Genomic DNA, 18,310 nt, shown 5'->3' on the forward strand with positions numbered 1-18,310 from the left:
CCTGAGACGGAAGGAGTGCAGGGAGTGCCGTCAGAGCCCCAGGCTGACTGTGAGAGGGTCAGAGGAGTGAGGACCGTGGTGCAGCCCAGGGTGTTGAGCAAGGCTGCCCAGGAGGAGACCCGCATGGGCGGGGACGACCTGGCAGCGGAGAGTGGGGCTGGCCTCAGGACCACTGCAGAGGCACAAAGGCCAGCAGGCTGTCCATCCACCATGCCCCCACTGAACGTGCTCCTCAAGGCTCTCAGGGCAGCCCCTGCTGATCACCAGAGGGAACAAGTCATGGCTCTCGCTCGGTGGTGGCTCTGGGCCTGCCTCTCCTTCCTGGGCTGTTCATCCGAGCTTTCTCGCCTCACTGAGAATCTCGCCTTATCCTGCTCCACTGCAGAGTCGGGTCTGACCCTCACTGGAGCAGCAGAGGCTGGTCACGGGCCTCCCTGTCCCTCCTCAAGTGTTGAGAGCCACAGTTTAGTTGGAATGACCCCTGGCATTTTTGCCAGAGGGAATGGTTGAAAGGTGACCCTGCTCGGAATAGGGAATAGGGATTAGGGCGGATCCTGCTGCCTTGGGCACCCGCTACTTTGGAGTTCCCGTTGAGTTCTTGCAGGGTTCAGAGAGAATGGGCATGCAGAGCCAGGTGGAGGGAGTGTATTCCCTGGAAGTGTGTGTGGAGTGCCGGTGAGAGTTCAGGGAATAAAGAGTTGCTGTTTGAACCTACAAGGCTTTGTGGCGGCTTGGTTATTTGTGCCCAGCCAGACTGCGGCGGCATTTGGTGGCCTTTACAGCTCCTCTGCGGAGCCCAGAGGACTTGCTCACAGCAGGTGCTCTCTGCCAGGGTTTCCCAGGTGATGCTCTGAGCCAGAACACTCCTGCATCTCCATGGCTCCCTGACCTAACATGGGCCACACCTGCATCACAGGGGGTGATGTGGGCCACACCTGCATTATGGGAGGTAACACAGGCCACACCTGCATTATGGGAGGTAACACAGGCCACACCTGCATCATAGGAGGTAACGTGTGTCACACCTGCATCTTAGGGTTACAACCAAAGACCCAACGTGGTCTGGCACTTACAAAGGCATTACTTCAAGGCCTAGCACCAATGTTACTTCCTTTAAGGCTTTTGCATCCCAAACAGAATAACTGCCCCTTCCATGGGCTGTCACTCAGCTGGGCAGTGGGTCACCCTCCCAGGCCTGTCACCCGCCCAGCACCCACCTGTCTTTGCCTCATGCTTCTCCCACTCTGGCTGCCAGTGGAGGTGTGGGTCCCATCAGCAGTGATGACAGCAGAGCTACCCTTGGAGGAGGTGGTCCTGCGTCCACGTCACAGGGCCCCTGTTCACACACCAGGCTCCCCAGCGTGGTGGGGAGCGGGTGAGGAATTGGATCTCACAGCCCCACATTCCAAGAGTTCCTTCCAGAGGACGACCCTGCGCCTCTTCAACTCACATTCCACTCCAACAGCGTGGCTCACGTGACCCCGGACCTGAGTCAGTGGATCCAGGACTCCATTCAATTCTACACCCTTCTGGTACATTCTTTTTTCCCCACAGTGAGAGCAGGGTGGGCAGAACTAGCAAGTTACGTCCACTTTGAAGGCAATGGTCCCCAGGCTGGTGGATTATCTGAGAACTGTGAATACTCTAGATTTTTAGAAACCAAGTTTCAAGTTCACCAGCACCAGCTAATCCTAACTAAAAAAGTAACCACAGAATGTAACAATTCGGCTTGTAAAATCATTTTATTGGTATAAATATACATATGAATAAAATACTTTCAGCCTGTAATGCAAGTGAATATTTGTGAAATGTCTTATAAAAGAGTAGTATTCTGATTTCTTTTTACAGGTGTCAAAGTATTCTCTCTTAAAACCACACATTAAAACCTAAAATGCAGCAGAAATTAAAGGCCTTCCAAAACATGAATATTCATAAAACTTCATTCCAATCAAACATGTACATTGATCTGGGCACATGGAAGAATCCACATGGACCAAGCTCACTCCGTTCTCAGCTGTGCTTGTTGATGGCACCCGAAGGCCACCAACTCACCTTTAAATGTACAGTTCCACTGCAGGAAGGAAGAATTTCCCGTGGGAGAATGTGAAAACCATACCAAGATCTAATAAATATAATTCATACAAATCATTTATTAGTGTGCTCTGTTAATATAATTACAATGTGCAATGCTTACATCAAGAATAAACCGCTCTATCCAGTCACGTGCAGATGTGACAGGCACCGTCGGGGTGGAGCACCTGTGCGTGTGTGTCCAGCTACGCCTTTGACCTCCAAAGACTCATCTTGCCGGGCAATTTGTAGCTGCCTCAGAGAAGTTCAAGGAGGGCCCATGGAATAACTGCTGGCTTTTGCTGAAAGCTTGTGAAGCAAGGTTTAGAATCCAGTGCGAAGGACGGGAAGACCAGAAGTGTGCTTTGAGACCAGGAATGGATCTGTTGTTATGCTCCGAAAGGGGGAAGAAGAAAGAAGAGAGCACCAAGAGTAGAGGCGGCGCCCTCCTCTCTGAGGGCCACAGGCACCTGCACAGTGAGACTCTGCCCGGGGACCTTCACACAAAAATGAACTCTTTCTCGGCCTCCTCTCCCGAGTCACTTGACTTGCTGCCCTGGGGGCCGTCTTTACTGGAGGACCGCTGCTGCTTCTGCTCCTGATACTCCTGGGCCTGCTGGCCCCAGCTTCTCCTTGAAACTGGAATTGAAAGGCAAGGAAGCAGAACAGTTAGTACATGCAGCAGTAGGGGCCTGGCCACAGTGGGGTGAAAGCAGGGGCCTTGGGCGCGCCTGCAGGGCAGTGGGCCGGGGCCAACTTTCTTACAGCAAAGTCCCCTTATGCTTAGAGATTCCGGGTGGATTCCAAACAGAGGAGTAGACCCAGAAACACTCACGCCACAGAGGCACGCAAGACCATGCCTATGACAGGGTGGCCCTCTCACAGATGTGGTGGAGAACCCAAGGTGACGACCCCAAGGTGAAGGAGAAGGGGAAGCCACAACCCACTGAGGCTGGGCACCAGGTGGCACCTCAGTCACAGCGGCAGCAGAGAGAGGGTGCAGGCTGGACGGGTGTCCACTGGGCACCTTCTGCAGGTGGTTTAGGGTTGGCTGACCCAGCTCAAGGACAGGATATCAGGAACGGCCTCAGGAATCTCTTTCAGACCTTTGTGGGTCTCAGAAAACCTCAGCTTCACTCTCTAGGAAACGAACCCTTTTTATTCTCTCTGACATAGTTCTGTGAAAACGCATCCAACACTGCCGATCAGCCAGCGCTCCAGGTGAGAGCGTCACCACTGTTGTGGACTATTCCGATCACAGGTCAGGCGCTCAGCGATGGGAGCACCGTCAGGGGCACTGAGTTCCTCTCTGCTCACCGCTGCTGCTCGGTGGCCCTGTAAGGTAGGTCTCTGTAGACCTCAGGACCAGGAAGTCCATGTGCTTCCCAACTGATCATGGCTTCTTGTCAACTGTAGCCTAGGAAAGACTCTGCTGCTGTGCTCCCCATGGCTCTCAGGGGTTGACAGATGCGAGGCACCATGTCCCCTGTGCAGACACCGTGGAGCTGACCTACCAAACCTGCACCCTTTGTGAAGCAAGCAGAAGGAGGAGCACAGTCACCTCATGACTCAGAAGATCAAATGCTCCAGACAGGGACACAGCACTTCTACCAGGAAGAGCCCCAGAGCTCATGATGCTTCTGATCACTTTGTTTTTGCTAAAACATTCCTCTTGCCAGGAGCTCTCTATTTCAATATTTAACTCATTGAAGTGAGTTTCAGGAAGTGAAAACTCACTAAACGTAAGGGTCAAAATACAAACACACTAACACACTTGTCAACAGGATCGACAGGGCCAGGTTCTGGTCTCTGGATAATAATTGGAATAAAAATTCAAATTTTCAGTTAATGATATTAAACTGAAATTAAAATTAAAAAAATAAATTGAAATCATCCAAAATTCTGGAAAGAAAAAAAATCTTTTCAAATCTTAATTAAAGTAATTTTGATTCCTTTTTGCCCCACAGCTTTTGACAAAAACCTCAGGTGGGGAAGAATACAATGAACAAATATTATCATTGTTCTTCATTTTAAGCTTGTGCTGGGAGAAAAAAATTAAATGTCCTTGTGTGATTGGTCTTTTGAAAGTTGTTAAGCTACACTCACAAAAAGAAGATAACTATATGTCTGCAGATATTTTGTGCTTTGTCACAAAACCAATCTGACTCTCGTTCGGATCCTGCAGGTTCTCAGCCCCAGTGATGCCAAGACTGGGGAGCAGGGAAGTCGTGCACCCCACGGCCTGAGAGGCTTGGCAAGCCCTTCAACTTCAAAGCAGAGCACCACTTGTGAAACTTGCTAGAAATCGGTTTCACTGTATTTTAAACCAAAGTAAGTCATTGCCCTGTCAAATGACTCAACCAACTTCCAACACTACAGCCTCAAGGGAAGAAATAAATATGGTGATCTGCTTCAGAGCAAACTTTTTCTCTAACCCTTCTATTAAAACAATAATCCAACTTTTCATCAATATCTTGGCTCCCCAGAAATCTGAGGTCCAATTCACGTTTGTGCGACAACTCAGGAGCAGGGAAACTCATGTAACCAACAATGCTTGTTTCATAGATTAGACACTGAACTAGGCCCCGGGCCAGGCTCACTATGGCAACAGGCTGGGATTCAGAGAGCTGCAACACAGGAGTGGCCCCGCAGAGTTCAGGTCACTGACACTGTCCTGCAGGGCGGGGACAGCGGAACAGCAGGTGGAGTAGGAGGAAAGGTAAACGTCGCCCAGTTCACACTTGTGAGTGATGCAGAGCCAGTGCCAGTCACAAGCACAAAACTGCACTTTCTCTAACACAGTTACCAAGAGGAAAAAACAGCACATTATTTCAAGGAGGCTGCTCAAGCATTTACTGTGGGGGTGACATGGCGAAAATTCACTCAGGGCTGGTGGGCAGCTCAGGGGAAGGCACTGCCTTGCATATGCCAGGTTCTGGGTTCCACCCCAGCATCAAAGCGAGAAAAAAAATCCTCATTCTTCTTTGATTAAATTCAATCAATTGTGAATGCATGTGATAGTGAGCCCAAGACCAGGCTGGCACATCCTTAGAATTGCAGGTGGGCTCCACTCAGACAGAAAAACTGAAATGAGGTGGCCAAAGACCTAGTCACACAGCTAATGCACTGGGCTCCCGCCTCCAGCCTGATTCATGCAGAACCTTAAGGTGAGCCCCTGCGTAGGAGATATGTTCCTGTCAAGTGTGTTTTCCAGCCCCTAGGGAGCATCTATGTGATTGCATATAATTAAGAGGCTAATTACAATTCTATGGAAGTCGGTTTGGTCAGGCTTCCATTAAAGGCGGGTCTAAGTAGAATAATGTCTGCTTGAAACTTAAAACTTCGGAATTTATTTTAAAAACATTTATAGAATTTACACTTTTTACTAATTCAGACAGACCTCCTCCTAGGCAGCTTGATTTCAGAGGTTAAAAAAAATCAGATTGCTTTGGAACACTCCTTCAATGCAAGCATTTGTGTGGTTAATGCCAGAGTGTTTCTGTACATGTGTTTGTATCTGTGTTAATTACTATTCCACGCACTATTAGTTGATAAAGGACACTCAAGTAAATGAACAAGTAATTTATTCAACGCGAACACCTGCGTGCATATTCACATCCTGTTTATGGGGCAATAACTGTGTGGAGAGGCTCAAAGATGAAGTCTGCCATTTTTGAAGATGATCCGACTTTGCATATGTATATATGCAAATATATACATGCTGATTTTAAACCTCCTGAAATATGCACATAAACTGAGGACCAGAGATTCCTATGAAAATTTTTCTCCACTGTACGCTCCACTAATATCCACATTTTCCAGAAGGAAAACATTCTGATGACCTTAAAATAATTCTCAGTAGTTGGCACTGATTTTTTATTCTCTCTAGCAAGAGCCAAAAATGCCAACCAATTGCTAAATCTCTCTTGAAGAATTCCTACAGGGGACATGAAACCTGGATCTGGGGATAAAATGTAGAAGAGAGAACTGGCTTATGGACTCTAGGCAGAGCTAAGGTTGGATCACAGAGGAAGCAAGTGGTAGTCAGAAGGAGTCCTGCAACCGGCTGCCGAGCCAGAAGGCTCCATCGAAACACATAAAGCCAGGCCCCGTGGCAGAGTCCACCTAACAGGCACGAGGCCCTGGGTTCCAGCACCACACACACAAAGCCAAACAAAAGCAACCGTTTTCTTCAAGAAAATAGAACATGTGATAATGAAGATATCATAGCTTATAATTACATGGCAGAGAAAAAATGATATGAAATTTAAAAGATGCAGTTACAAATATTTCCAGTAAAAGAGATAAAGCATTTTATCTGTCAAACCAATAGTAAAATAGCCACGTAATTAAAACTCAGCAGTCATGATAAAAATACGCAGCATGCTTTGAGAATAATTGTTTCACAAAAGCATGATTTAGGAAATTAAGAAAGCTGTTTTAGTGTAAACAAAGATGTTCTTAAAAGACTTAAAGGAAACTAAACACCAAGGTTTCGTTCATTGCTCTGATAAATGCTAGTTTTTAGCCAGGATCTATTCAGAAAGCAGACTGTATGTGAAGACAGTCAAGGCTACATATGCACCAACACAACAAAATCCACGTATCAGACACAGAATGACTTCGGCTGAAGCTCCTGCAAGAATTACTTTTTGGTGTTTTTTCAAGAAATCAGGGCAAAAGAACTAACACAAGATGGTCCGATTTGATTCCATCAGAATTTGATAAAGCCATCACGGGGGACCTGAAGCCAGTGAGGTCAGGGAAAGCCTGAGGCAGCAGCAGAACCCCCTGCCCTCCTGGGACTGGGACTTCCTGGGTGGCCCTGTTGTCGCCTTCACTCGAGGCCTGGAGGATTTAGTGGGGTGGTCCCTCTGGGTAGAATGAGTGGTCCTTGAAGGAGGACCACCGCACAAAGGTGCTTCTTAGTAAGTGATAGAGTCAGCAGATCCAACAGCTCCAAGGTAACCTTCAGGATCTAGAGACATCTCCGTGACCTCACGTGTCCTTATCGTAAGGGGCAATACAGAGACAGAGACTTGGACGATACATGCTCAAAAGGAACCAGTGCTCTTCAGAAGATAAATGCCTTCGGTGTGACTCGTGTAGCTCCTGAGACTGAAGCTAGCAGAGACCTTCTTGGCAAGAGCAGAGATCCACTGTAGAACAGAGAGTTCTTCTAACTGCGTCTACAAGCCGACGCATACTCAGGGAGCCCTCTGAGAGCACAGGCCAGGCCAAGCCGCCAGCATGGAGCCCCCGCTCTGCGAGTGAACACCACGAAACAACAGGAGGGCGAGGGCCAGTGCGACCTGACCCAGACAGACATCTGCTGTCTTGCTGGCGCTGTGGTGGGGTCCTTGCGGCCAGCTGCCGGGTGGCGGTGTCAGAACCCCAGCCGGGAGAGCACATGCTGAGAAGCAGGCTTCCAACCCTGTGGTGCTGAGAAGGCGGGAGCCACCATCTGGCTCTTAAATCTGCGTCAAGCAGAGTTCTCCAAGCGACAGTGCCCACTGCAGGCATCGGCACGCACGGGGCTGTGAAGCGCAGGTGCCACAGGAAGTCGACAGTGATGAAGGCTCGGGTAGGAGCACGGTTTACCTTTCCGCAAACACACTCATCCTGTCGTAAGGTCACTGCCACTACCTTATGTTCTGAAAGCTCTGCCGGGAGGGGGCAAAGGGCACGGAGCTGCACTAGCTGCTGGCCACACACCTGCCCCCGGAGCAGGGACACAGCCTGTCAACCCTGACCCAGTGGACAGGAAGACCACGCCTCACTCCAGGCAGAGGTCCTTGGCGGCATCTCCCTGTTCAGAATGTCTCTGTGTTCTGTGTCAACATTTCCTCTACACAACACTTCGAGTCGTGTTTATAAAAGTTGTTAACCAGGGAGACGAGCAGCAGTTCAGCCACAGTGGACGACTCCTCCCAGGGTCAGCAGCGTGTGCTCTAGAACCTTCCTGCTGGAGGGTAGGGCTAAGGCTGAACTGAGACTGGCCTCCCTTTTGTCTCGGGCCTGTTCTCACCTGAATAGATGGGACACACTTTGCTACGGGGCCAAATGGAAGACACAGGTCTTAGAAGCAAGTGCTGGAAAAGAGATCAACTGCTCCTGAGGGTTGGACTACCAGGTGTGTTTCTTTCATGGTGAATCATAAAATGTCCATGGAAAGGCAAGTGCGTGACCGGGGTCTGCACCCAAGGCTTCCTATTGACCTTTCCTTTAATAGTCAAGGGCTTGGGCCAGCATCCTCCAAGGGGGACACTAGTCCTCTCAGAGTCCCTGCCCACGCCCACTCGGAACTTAACAGGAAGGTAAAAAGGAAGAGCCCCCAAATATAAAAATAAACCTGTTCGCTCACAAAAATTCGAATGGCCAAGTCCCCGGGGTAACTTGACCCTCTCATAAGGTTCTCTAGCTTTGGATTTCTGGATCAGTACTTTATCGTCCCAAATACAAGGACCATCCTGCTGCCATTAGAATAAGGAAAGGCTGAGAGCCCCGACCCCTCCCAAGCTGAGCCACCCGAGTGAAGCGTGTGCTTTTTAGTGCCAGTTAACCCCCTGGGTGCGTGGGGCAGCCATAGGCTCTTGCCAGGTGCTGCTCGGCCCAGGTCCAGCTGCACTCACGTCCTCTTCTTCAGGGGCCCAGTGCAGTTTTGAGGTCCTTTCCCTCTACCCAAGGCTTCCCGCTGTCATGACCTGAATGCACTACTCCTCAGTAAAAGGTTCCTTTACCCTTCAGTAGCAAGTACACCAGTGTGGACACCACAGTGAGAGTGAAATCACCCACCCGACTTAGGACTCAGGAGCTCACAGCTGGTTCTGGCAGAGACCCCACCGACTGTGGAATTCAAAGCCAACTCGATGGAAATGGTAAACAAATGAGATGAGCTCTGTGTCTGCCCGAGAGTCCTACAGAAAAGCCCCAGCATGACCGCTGTGATGACACGATGGACCATGAGAATCATGCTCACTGTGGAATGATCCGGAAGAGTCACAGAAGTTACCTGTTTAGAAGTTGGCTGGGCAGGCTAGTCCACAGGGAGGCAGGGGACAAAGAAAGGAAGTACCAGTGTGAACGAGGAGCAGGAAATGGGAGCGGGCACAGGCAGTGCTGAGGGCAGCAGCTCAGGAGTGCCCCCCACCTTGGCAGAGAGCTAGCGCAGCTGGAGTGGAATCCCACCCGCACTCGCTGTGCTCCGACCTCGCATATTGGTTTAGTCTGGATCCCACGTGGAGAGCAACGATCTCAGCTCTGCAGCCCAACAAGCCACTGGGAAGAGGACATGAGCCACCCCACCGACTGCGAGAGGAGAGGAGGGGCCCCCGGACACCACCAGAACCACAGGCTCTGCAGCCTGCGTCCCTCCTGGCAGCCTGCTAAGCCATCCATGTGCCCCTGCTACTAGACGGCTCCGAGCTTATTCCCACCCAAGGCTGGTGGGCGCTCCAGACTTTGTTTTGATGATCCACAGGCAATAAAAATGTTTGGTAGAAAACACCATACTCAGGCTGGGGTTGTGGCTCGGTGGTAGAGCACTTGCCTAGCACATGTGAGGCTCTGGGTTCGATTCTCAGCACCACATAAAAAAAAATAAAATAAAGGTGTTATGTTCAACTACAACTAAAATATTTTTTAAAAATACCATACTCCAAAAATGTTAACAGCGAGTTTTTACTCAACCTTCTGACTTTTGGGGGGTCAGGTAGGGGTTGAATCCTTCAGTGTCTCAATTGCTTTTAACAGGATGAACATTCCCAGTTATGGTACTTGTGCCTTCCCCACCCCCAGTGTCTCCCCAATAAAACTCTCAGGTTTTGTCAAAGCTTCCTTAAAAACAGATACGCAGTCAGCAGTTACAGAAAGAGGGACCATGAGGGCAGGAGTTGGGGGCTGTGTGGCAAGAATGGGCTGCTGGGGACACGTGCTGCCAGGCACCCGCACCAGCTCCTCAAGGTTCTTCCTGTAGCGAGTCTCCCACGGGCCTCGGCTGTAATGGGACTGTTCGCTCCTCCCACAGACTAGGGGAATGGCCCCTCGCACGGCTTTAGTTTCTCTATTTCACAAAAGTGGTGCTTAATAGCTTCAGTCAAAACCCTTTCTTCTTTTATTGACAGCCAATAGGTGAGAGAGACTTCTGTCCACCAAATAAATATGCAGAATGAAGTAGAGAAAGGGGGTCATTTTTGTAAGGGGACCAAAGACCCTAAGTCAGGACCTAGCAACACATTCTGCCAACGTAAACCCGAGACAGGCTGAAGCAGGTACAGAGCCAGAGCGGGCACGGAACACGTGTGAAATAAAGAGCCGCTCCAGCCACATGGAGAACCTGCAGGTGGCTCAGGATGTGTCTGTAGGTGGTGGTGGCACCGAGGGACAGCATTTAAATGACACCTTCCATGGACAGAACAAAGCCATCTGTGCGTTTGGAGGTTGAGGGAGGAAGGAGAGGTGTGGTGCAGGTGCCATGGAGACCCCAACCACACCATCCCCTGACAACTGACCCGGTGGGATCTGGGGAGCAACGAGGCACGGTGGCACTGAAGAGCAGCGGCTGCACACGACAGCTAGAGGCCGCTCTCCTTGGAATAACAGGGACTAGAAATCCACAGGTAGCACGATCAGGTTCCAGAATCGTACCTGCTGGGAACCATGGAGGAGCATCTCAGGGGACATCTGCAGGACCTGTGGCCTCTGGGCTGGGTGTCTCTGGGAAGCTTGAGTTCCTGAACGAAGGAGCTGCTCTGCTTCCAAAGACCTAACGCTGACTTGAACTCCAAGACACTGGCCGGGCCCAGGATTAATTCCTTGAACTGCCCTCCTTGGACAGAGAGACCCAAAGAGAGAAAGTTCTTACCTTCCTGGGAAAACACGCGGGGGCTGGGCTGGGGGCTGTTCTGTCTGTCTCTGTCCTTGTCCATGGGCACTTTCTTCAAGGCAGGAGGAAGAAGGGCGACTTTAGGGGAACTGGGACCGGATGGAGAGTCTGGGGCATCCTCTGTGGAGACATGAACACAGGAATCAAACCATTCCACACCCAGAACCACACACACACACACACACACACACACACACTCACCAGGTAAACCTTTAAATACAGATGACTCGTAAGAACAGAAAAGCATCCTAGAATTTTTCTGGCCAAAAATTACTTTTGTATTTCTGCTCAGTGAACATGCACACGTAATAAAGAAACAATAGCGAACCCTGGAAAAGGTCAGAATCTTCACAGATGTGGTTTTTCCTGCAGGTTTGACACTTCAATCGCTGATATTTGAAGGTGGACTGTGAGCCACACGTCCTTCTGCCTTAAACACAAAGCTGTCTGTTTAAGACACGTGACTTTACACATTTCACAGTGCCACAGCCACAACACAGATGCACACACATGTGTAAGCACCTACAAGCACATACGGAGGTCCCTAGGGATAATCTGGAATCATGGATTTTGACAACTGCGAAGGGTTTTGATCACTGGACAAATGGAGAGTAAATGCTAAGCTAAAAAAAAGGCCAGAGAGCTGGGACTAGAATCCCCATCTCAATCCCCCAGCCAGCGCTGCTTTCGGGACTGACTGACCAGGCTCCTTTTGTGGCTGGGAGAGCAGTGCACACAAGTGCTGGACGACCCACAGCCGCTTCTCCACGGCCTCCACCTCTAACCCAAGTCCTCTTGTTTTACCATGATCACGGAGACCCTGACGCCCCCTCAGAACCGTGGGGAAAGGAGTGACCCGGGGCAGGGAAGTGCCCACTGGCTTCCCAAGCTCTATAAAAGCGCTGGCTTGTTAACACGCTTCTTGGCATACTAGTACTAGGGAAGCAATGACCATGTCCAGCATAAGCTGAAAATCAAAAGTTCTTGCAACAGAATATTAGGAATCCAGCTGATCGGATATTCAGCATTTGCAAATGGGGAGCCAAAATACTCTGACCCAGGGCAGATTCCTCTTTATAAGGGCTGGTTCCTCACTAGAGGCACAGCAGCTGGTAAAAATGTCAGAATCAGACCTCCTTTTTGAGGTTTTGCTTTCCTTTCCTTTTTTCTTTCTTTTCTTTTTGTCTCTGGGGATTGGACTCAGAGGTGCTTAACCACTGAGCCACATCTCCAGCCTGTTTTTATTTTTGTTTTGAGACACTCGCTAAGTTGCTTAGGACCTCACTAAGCTGCTGAGGCTGGAAACAACATAAAATCTTTGGACCCCAGCCCCCTGAGTCACTGGGATTACGTGTGTGCACCACCACACCCTGAACGATCTTGCTTTTTGTTAAAAAAAAAAATTTAAACTGTTTGCTTTGCCTCCATTTTTCCCATTCCCTTTACAAGGATATTTTCCGTATTAAAAATTGCATTCCTCACTCACAAAGACTTCTTTGTGAAAAAGTTTGAGTACAATTAGGAAGTCCTAAGTGATTTGCTGCAGGGGTCAGTTCCTTGAGGGAGCCTGGTATACCCTTTCTTTGTGGCTTTGTGCAGAATGTCCACCAGGGCTGCCGGGGGAACAAGGTGAGCATGAGAGGAAACGAGAAAGACCCCCGAGTGGGACAGTTTAGACACGTGGGACCCTGCTCTCCCATTCCACACGAGTCACCCACACATTGAAGAATGGATGACCAGGATGAGCTGTGCCTCTGGTGTCACAGTGTGCATGCCCACGAGGGGGCCAGAAGGCTGTCTGCTGCTACGGGGGGTGGGGTCACCACATCTGGCTATTGCTCGCCCCCTGTGTGGCTTGGCAAACTCACTATCTCATCTGTGAAAGGGGGTGGGATGTGGATATTGGGGGTGGGTCCACACAAGGTAGGTGGAACAGAGCCTGGCCCAGCGTTACCTGCTCAATGCTGACCAGCCATGGTAATGACCTGACCATGGATCTACTCTGTTTGCCTAACTGTGAGAGACATTAAGAGGTGAGTTGAGACGGCGTTCGCAATACCACCCTTTCAACTTCGTATGTGTGAATTCTCACAGAATTGTAGGAGACCCGACGCAGACATTCTTGTCAATGCAGACAGCCTGGAGAGCTGTTGGGCCACGGCATGACCCCAGCCAAACCTTGTCCTTACCAGGCCGGGAGGCAGCTCTTGGTTTCTGTGGGATGCTGGGCCGTGCTCCCAGGGAGGGCTTGGGGGACTGCAGGAGGGGCTTGGGGCTGGTGGGGTTGCTGGACGAACTCCGAGACCTGGAGCCCACCTCCACCTTGGGCTCTGCTTTGGTGCTCCTTTCTGGTGTTCCCAGACCACAACGGTTTTCTGGGAGACCTGGGGGCAGTTTAGGCACTAAAATGAAGCAGCAGAAGAAGCCTGTGTTACAGATCAAAGCCGAAACACCTGCATCCTGGAGGCAGAAGTCAGCAGCAATCAATCACTGCCATTTCTCATCAGATATTTCAGAACAAAACACACAGGTGGAAGACTAATATTCTCCATAGGAAAGCGGTGGGCTCAAGGGCTTTCCTGACCAGCCCCGACCGTCGCAGAGGTGGCAAGGGAGACCCCGCAGTACACAGCCAAGAGCAGCGTGGAGCTCAATGCATCCTAGGCCTCTGGGTCTCTCAGACCTGGCGCCAACTGCAGGCGCGTATCTTCCAGAAAACAGCCAGGCTGTGCCCACAGGGCTGGAGTGGAGGGGGCTGCGCTGACGCCACGGCAGGTCCAGAGCACCACCCCTACCCTGGCCTCCATTCACACCACTGCCATCACTTAACAACTGGCCAAGCCAAGCCAGCTGAGGGTGACTGACAGACCCGCTCTCGCGGCGTGAGGACACAACAGCAAGGACACCCAGTGGCCCCACCAGAATTCCAGCATGCAATTCACAACCCCTCACCAGGCTCCGTCTCCAGAATCTTGCCCTGCACTGACCTAAGGGGTCAGAGGAACAAAGGGCACAGGCTGTGTACGTGGCAAGCCACTGGACCACCACCTCCTCTCAAGTGGACACCGCCTTCCCATGCCACATGCATCTTGTATTTAAAAACATGTGCTGTCCCCATGCTCCCAGTCCCTTTCACGAAAATGCCCACAATAGGAATTCTCAGTGAACACAGTGTTTGGAATTTCTGCCCTGAGAAACGAGAAGAGGCGAGTGTCAGGCACCAGGCTGTAGGAAGTGTCACCCAGCTCAGTGGCGGGTGGCCTGTCACCTGCAGACAGCCTGCGCTGACAGGCAAGGCACCCGTGCTTTGGTGGGAGCTGGGAGCACCCAGCACAGGCAGCCACTGCTTCCCACCCTCCTCTTCTGTCAGTCACAGGGGAAGCAGAGGTAAGGGACCTTCCTAGGAGTGACGGCAGTGGCCTTGCTTACCTGCCCCTCCTCCGTCCAACCGCTCTATGCTGCTCAAGGTCGGGCTGCCGGAGGAGTCCTGGGAGACGGCCTCGTTGCCAAGCTTCTACAAAATGCAAGCACCACCCCGCAAACAGTGCATGTTTATTTTATGTGTAAATAAAAAAAACAGATGATAAATGACAACACAAGGTGGCTAGGGACTCTGCACGGTTACAGTGCTCGCCTGACCTTCCGTCCTGAGGTCCTCTCGCTGGGAAGCTGGGAGAAGCACCTCTGCCCAGTGCTTACAGTCCCTGCTCTGTGTCCACGTGTGGGAGTTCCCAGGAGGCTCCCACAGGACAGAGTGCAGGGGCCGGGAGGTGACTGAGTGGGTGACACTTCCTATAGTCCCTGAATACCTGTGCCACCTCACAGCCCTGATGCTCTGTGCAAGGAACACTTACATTCTAGAAATTTCCAGGACTCTACAGCTTTGGATTCCAAAAAATCTAGTTTTAAAATCAGCGGAAACCTATGACAACATAGGTGTCCAGGGGCCTAAAATGGGCAAAGTCCTCCTTGTCACCGAGGCACAACCCCAGGTGTGGATCTCATCAGGAGGAAAATACAGGTGGACAGGCCTCAATTCTTTTCTGTTTTTGTTTCTTTGAATTTTCAGTGCTGGGATGGAACCTAGGGCCTCCACATGCTAGACGAGAATTCTACCATGGACTCACGTCCCAGATCCTGACTTTTAGAAGACCTGCAGGGGGAGGGGACTGTGAGGCCAAGGATGGGGCAGGATCACTGCCACTGTCTTAGGGCTGGAGCTAACCCTAATGGAGCGGAATCAGCTTCTGCCCTTACAGAGCTGAAGTCTGCAGTGGTGCGAGGGGTGCGCACACGAAGACATAGGAAAAGAACGAGTCCAACGTCTGACTCTCCCCAGCCAAGAATCCTGTCGGCAGAGCCTGGCTACAGCTGCCTCTCACCTAACAGACCAACCTCGGAGGCAGGGTGACCTGCCCACCCCTGCTCACTCGTCCTCTGCACAGACCTGGGAATCCAGTCTGCGGCCCTTTCCTGGCTTGACACTGGACTTGATGACGCAGACTGTATGATATACATTGAGGTCTGACTCTCACTGTGCCTGCTAGTCTGTCCCCACACACGCCCGGGGGCTTTGGCTCTGGGGAGGAAGAGCCAAGGATTCGAGGCATCTCTCAGCAAGACTACGGAAGTACTTCCTCTAGTGGAGGGTGCTGAGCAGGCCTCGGAGGAGAAACTGGCAGCCCTGGGGGCCTGCTACTTGGCATCCCCATGGAAGGGTGACCCGAGGGACAGAAAGCCCCAGCCACCCTTTGTGCCCTGCTCGAGCATCTGCAAGGCCTGGCCAGACACTAACCATGAAATCCCAACAGGGACCTGTCCTTCTGGGTTTTTGCAAGGGAGTGCGGACCTCCTTATGTTTTGTCCCCTGGGAACCTCTCTGGTCTGCATCTCAAGAACAATTCTGAGAGTAGCTTCATTGTCTTCCCTCACAGGTTTCCTGCGGTAGCTGTAAATCCCAAGACTGACTGCAAGATAAGGATCAAATGGGGTCCTTCCAATCATCACAGCTCTTTCTTTAAACACGTGTTAAATGTCAACAGTGTGCAGAGGAGGCTGAGGACTCTGCTTCACCAAAAGCCCACTGACCACAGAGGCGCCCACCATCTTCAGAAAAATCAGAGTGGAATTTTAGGGAAAAATATTCTAAGATAACTTTTGAAAAATTTTATTATTCTGATGGAATACCCCCTAAATATTAAGGATTTCAATGATGGTGGTTGTTTAAAGTGACACCAGATGGCGCTCAGGGAACACTGGTATAAGGCTCAATTGGACACAATCAACACTGGACCTTAAGGATGTTGTCATTTTGAATCAATTTATGTATCAATCCAAAGCATGTGGGGGAGAAAAAAAAAACCTCTGGAATTTCTCATCTTTGTACCAGGATGTAGCTGTTCATCATTGGAAATGATAAACAGCTCATGGTGAAAACAGTCTATTTGTTGTTACAAAGACATTGATAAAAAATGGATTAAAATTTAAACGTCTGGGCACCTGGCTCCCTAATGATGTGGCTGGGGCATTTCTCTGGAATTCTGAGCCATGACAGCCACACCAAGCCTCACTTGTGAATTAGCAGAGTGCAGCTGTGCAGTCTCCCTGCCCCAAAGCTGATGAGCGAGCTGGAGAGACCTGAAGTAGGGACTACAGATCAGGTGCTGGGGTGAGGGGCTGCAGTCAGGGGCTGCAAACCCCGGGAGACGCAGGGTTTAGTGGAAAACAGTCGTCTAGAAGTAGTGCAAAAGGGCCCGTACCTGATCGGCACTTTCCCACTCTGTTTCTGCAAATTGAGGGTTCGATGGTGGGAGCTGTTTTCTTCTAATACTTTGATATTAATTTTCCTTTCTTTGGTGAGCTCAGTTTTGTAAAAATAAAAGAGCTCAAGAAAATGTCCAGAAACTAACCCGGAGCTGAATATGGGCAGTTTCTCAACGATCACAACAAAGATGAAGTCCTTTAAGTGCCAGTAGAAGAAACAGACGTAAAAAGGAAAGAAAACACTCCCCGACGTTTACAAGGAGGCCGAAGGAATAAGTGATGCTCTCAGCCGCACTCAGCAGTTTCTGACCATGAAGTTCTCCTTCACGGCAGTGGACACCACCTGTCCACGGCTGGGCAAACATTCCGTTAGCTTAACAAGATTCCCTGACTTTTTCCTTTGCCATTTGAATCTGGAGCAGGCAAAGTCTCTGAGTTTGGAAGGGGAGACCGCTGCGGACGCTGCCCTCACTGACCCCATCTGGTTTCAGGACTCTCGTTAGCCTCCTCCCTCTGCCCTCAGGCCTCTGTGTGCAGCTGTCTCTTGTGGGACGGAGGGTTTCCCGTGCTGCTACACACGTGAGCACAGGACAAGCCTGCGTGCGGGGGACGGGCTCCTGCCTAAACCCCACACCCTGCTCCAAAGGCCAATGTGGCTCCTGGGGAGAGCAGCCTGGGGCCCAGGGCAACGCTGCCCTCCCGTATGGCTGAGGCTCTGCGGGAACACATCTTTCAATTCTGATGTTTATTTAACTGACAGACTATTTTCCTGAGCCTCCCTCACCCATAGAAGCCGAGTGGGGACACCCGTCCGCAGAAGGACTAGCCTGGTGTGCGGGCTGCCTCACCTTCTGTGCGCACGCGGCCCTCTTCTCCTGCTTGGCCTTCATCTCGGCCAGTAGGCCGCTGCCCATCACCTGCACGCCGTACCGCCGCCCTCCCTGGGGGCTGCTCCTGCTGTCGCTGCGCTCCAGCCGCCCCTCCGACTGCCCCTCCTCCCCGGGACTCTCCTCGAGGGAGTCGGGCGTCTTGACTTCCTCCAGGCGCTCGGCATTGCCACTGGGCTCGGCTGCCTTGGTCTCCTTCCTCGGCGTGTCCAGGGCTGGGCTTCTGACTGCCCCTTTCGGTGAGGACGGCTCTTCTGTCATCAGAATTGTGGGTGGCCGCTCGGACTTGGACCGGGATTTGATCAGATTGAGAAAGCCGCTTCTCCGGGAATCTCGCTTCTTCTTCTCATCCCCTCCTTCCGCGAGCTCGTGGGACTCAGAGCCTCTTGTGGATGATCTCCTGCATTTCAAACCAAGACAAAGCTGTTGGCTTGACTGGGGGAAGCTCCACAGGGCTCAGTCCGCAGACAGCCATCATTCTAAGTACTTCTGAGTTGCCTCCTTGGACTTGGGAAAGGGAAGGCATGTGGAAGGCCGTCGTCATACCCACCCGGGGGAAACTGAGGCACAGACAAATCGAGAGTGTGAGCCTGAAGCCCAGTGGCAGGCCTGGGAGAGCAGGCAGGCTTCGCATTTCCAGGTGCCCATCAAGGGCCTCCCTACCTGCGTGACCGTCCAACAGAGTGACGTGACTCAAGACAGTGGG

At 51.1% G+C, this 18,310-nt stretch overlaps 1 protein-coding gene across 9 annotated transcripts in view; it reads right to left on the bottom strand.

The window, feature by feature from the left end:
- Positions 1 to 1,732: 1,732 nt before the first annotated feature.
- The window catches only part of CARMIL1 (capping protein regulator and myosin 1 linker 1), a 244,063-nt gene continuing 227,485 nt past the window's right edge, over positions 1,733 to 18,310 (bottom strand). For 2 of the 9 annotated variants that reach the window (XR_014022097.1, XR_014022099.1), the window contains 5 exons: positions 17,566 to 18,004; positions 14,384 to 14,468; positions 13,144 to 13,356; positions 4,620 to 11,074; positions 3,382 to 4,589 (listed from right to left, as the gene is read on the bottom strand). Coding sequence is in view for 4 of the 9 variants with exons in the window: in XM_081295123.1 (XP_081151249.1) it covers positions 2,570 to 2,709; positions 10,934 to 11,074; positions 13,144 to 13,356; positions 14,384 to 14,468; positions 17,566 to 18,004 (1,018 nt within the window). In the remaining 5 variants the exon portion in view is untranslated. Of the gene's footprint in view, positions 2,710 to 3,381; positions 4,590 to 4,619; positions 11,075 to 13,143; positions 13,357 to 14,383; positions 14,469 to 14,515; positions 15,922 to 17,565; positions 18,005 to 18,310 lie in introns of those variants that run through there. The other 7 variants (XM_081295124.1, XM_081295123.1, XR_014022098.1 and 4 more) reach the window with 7 other exon arrangements.

This window comes from Spermophilus citellus (genome assembly GCF_964194105.1).
Source record: "Spermophilus citellus genome assembly, chromosome: 5".
Lineage (NCBI taxonomy): Eukaryota > Metazoa > Chordata > Mammalia > Rodentia > Sciuridae > Spermophilus > Spermophilus citellus.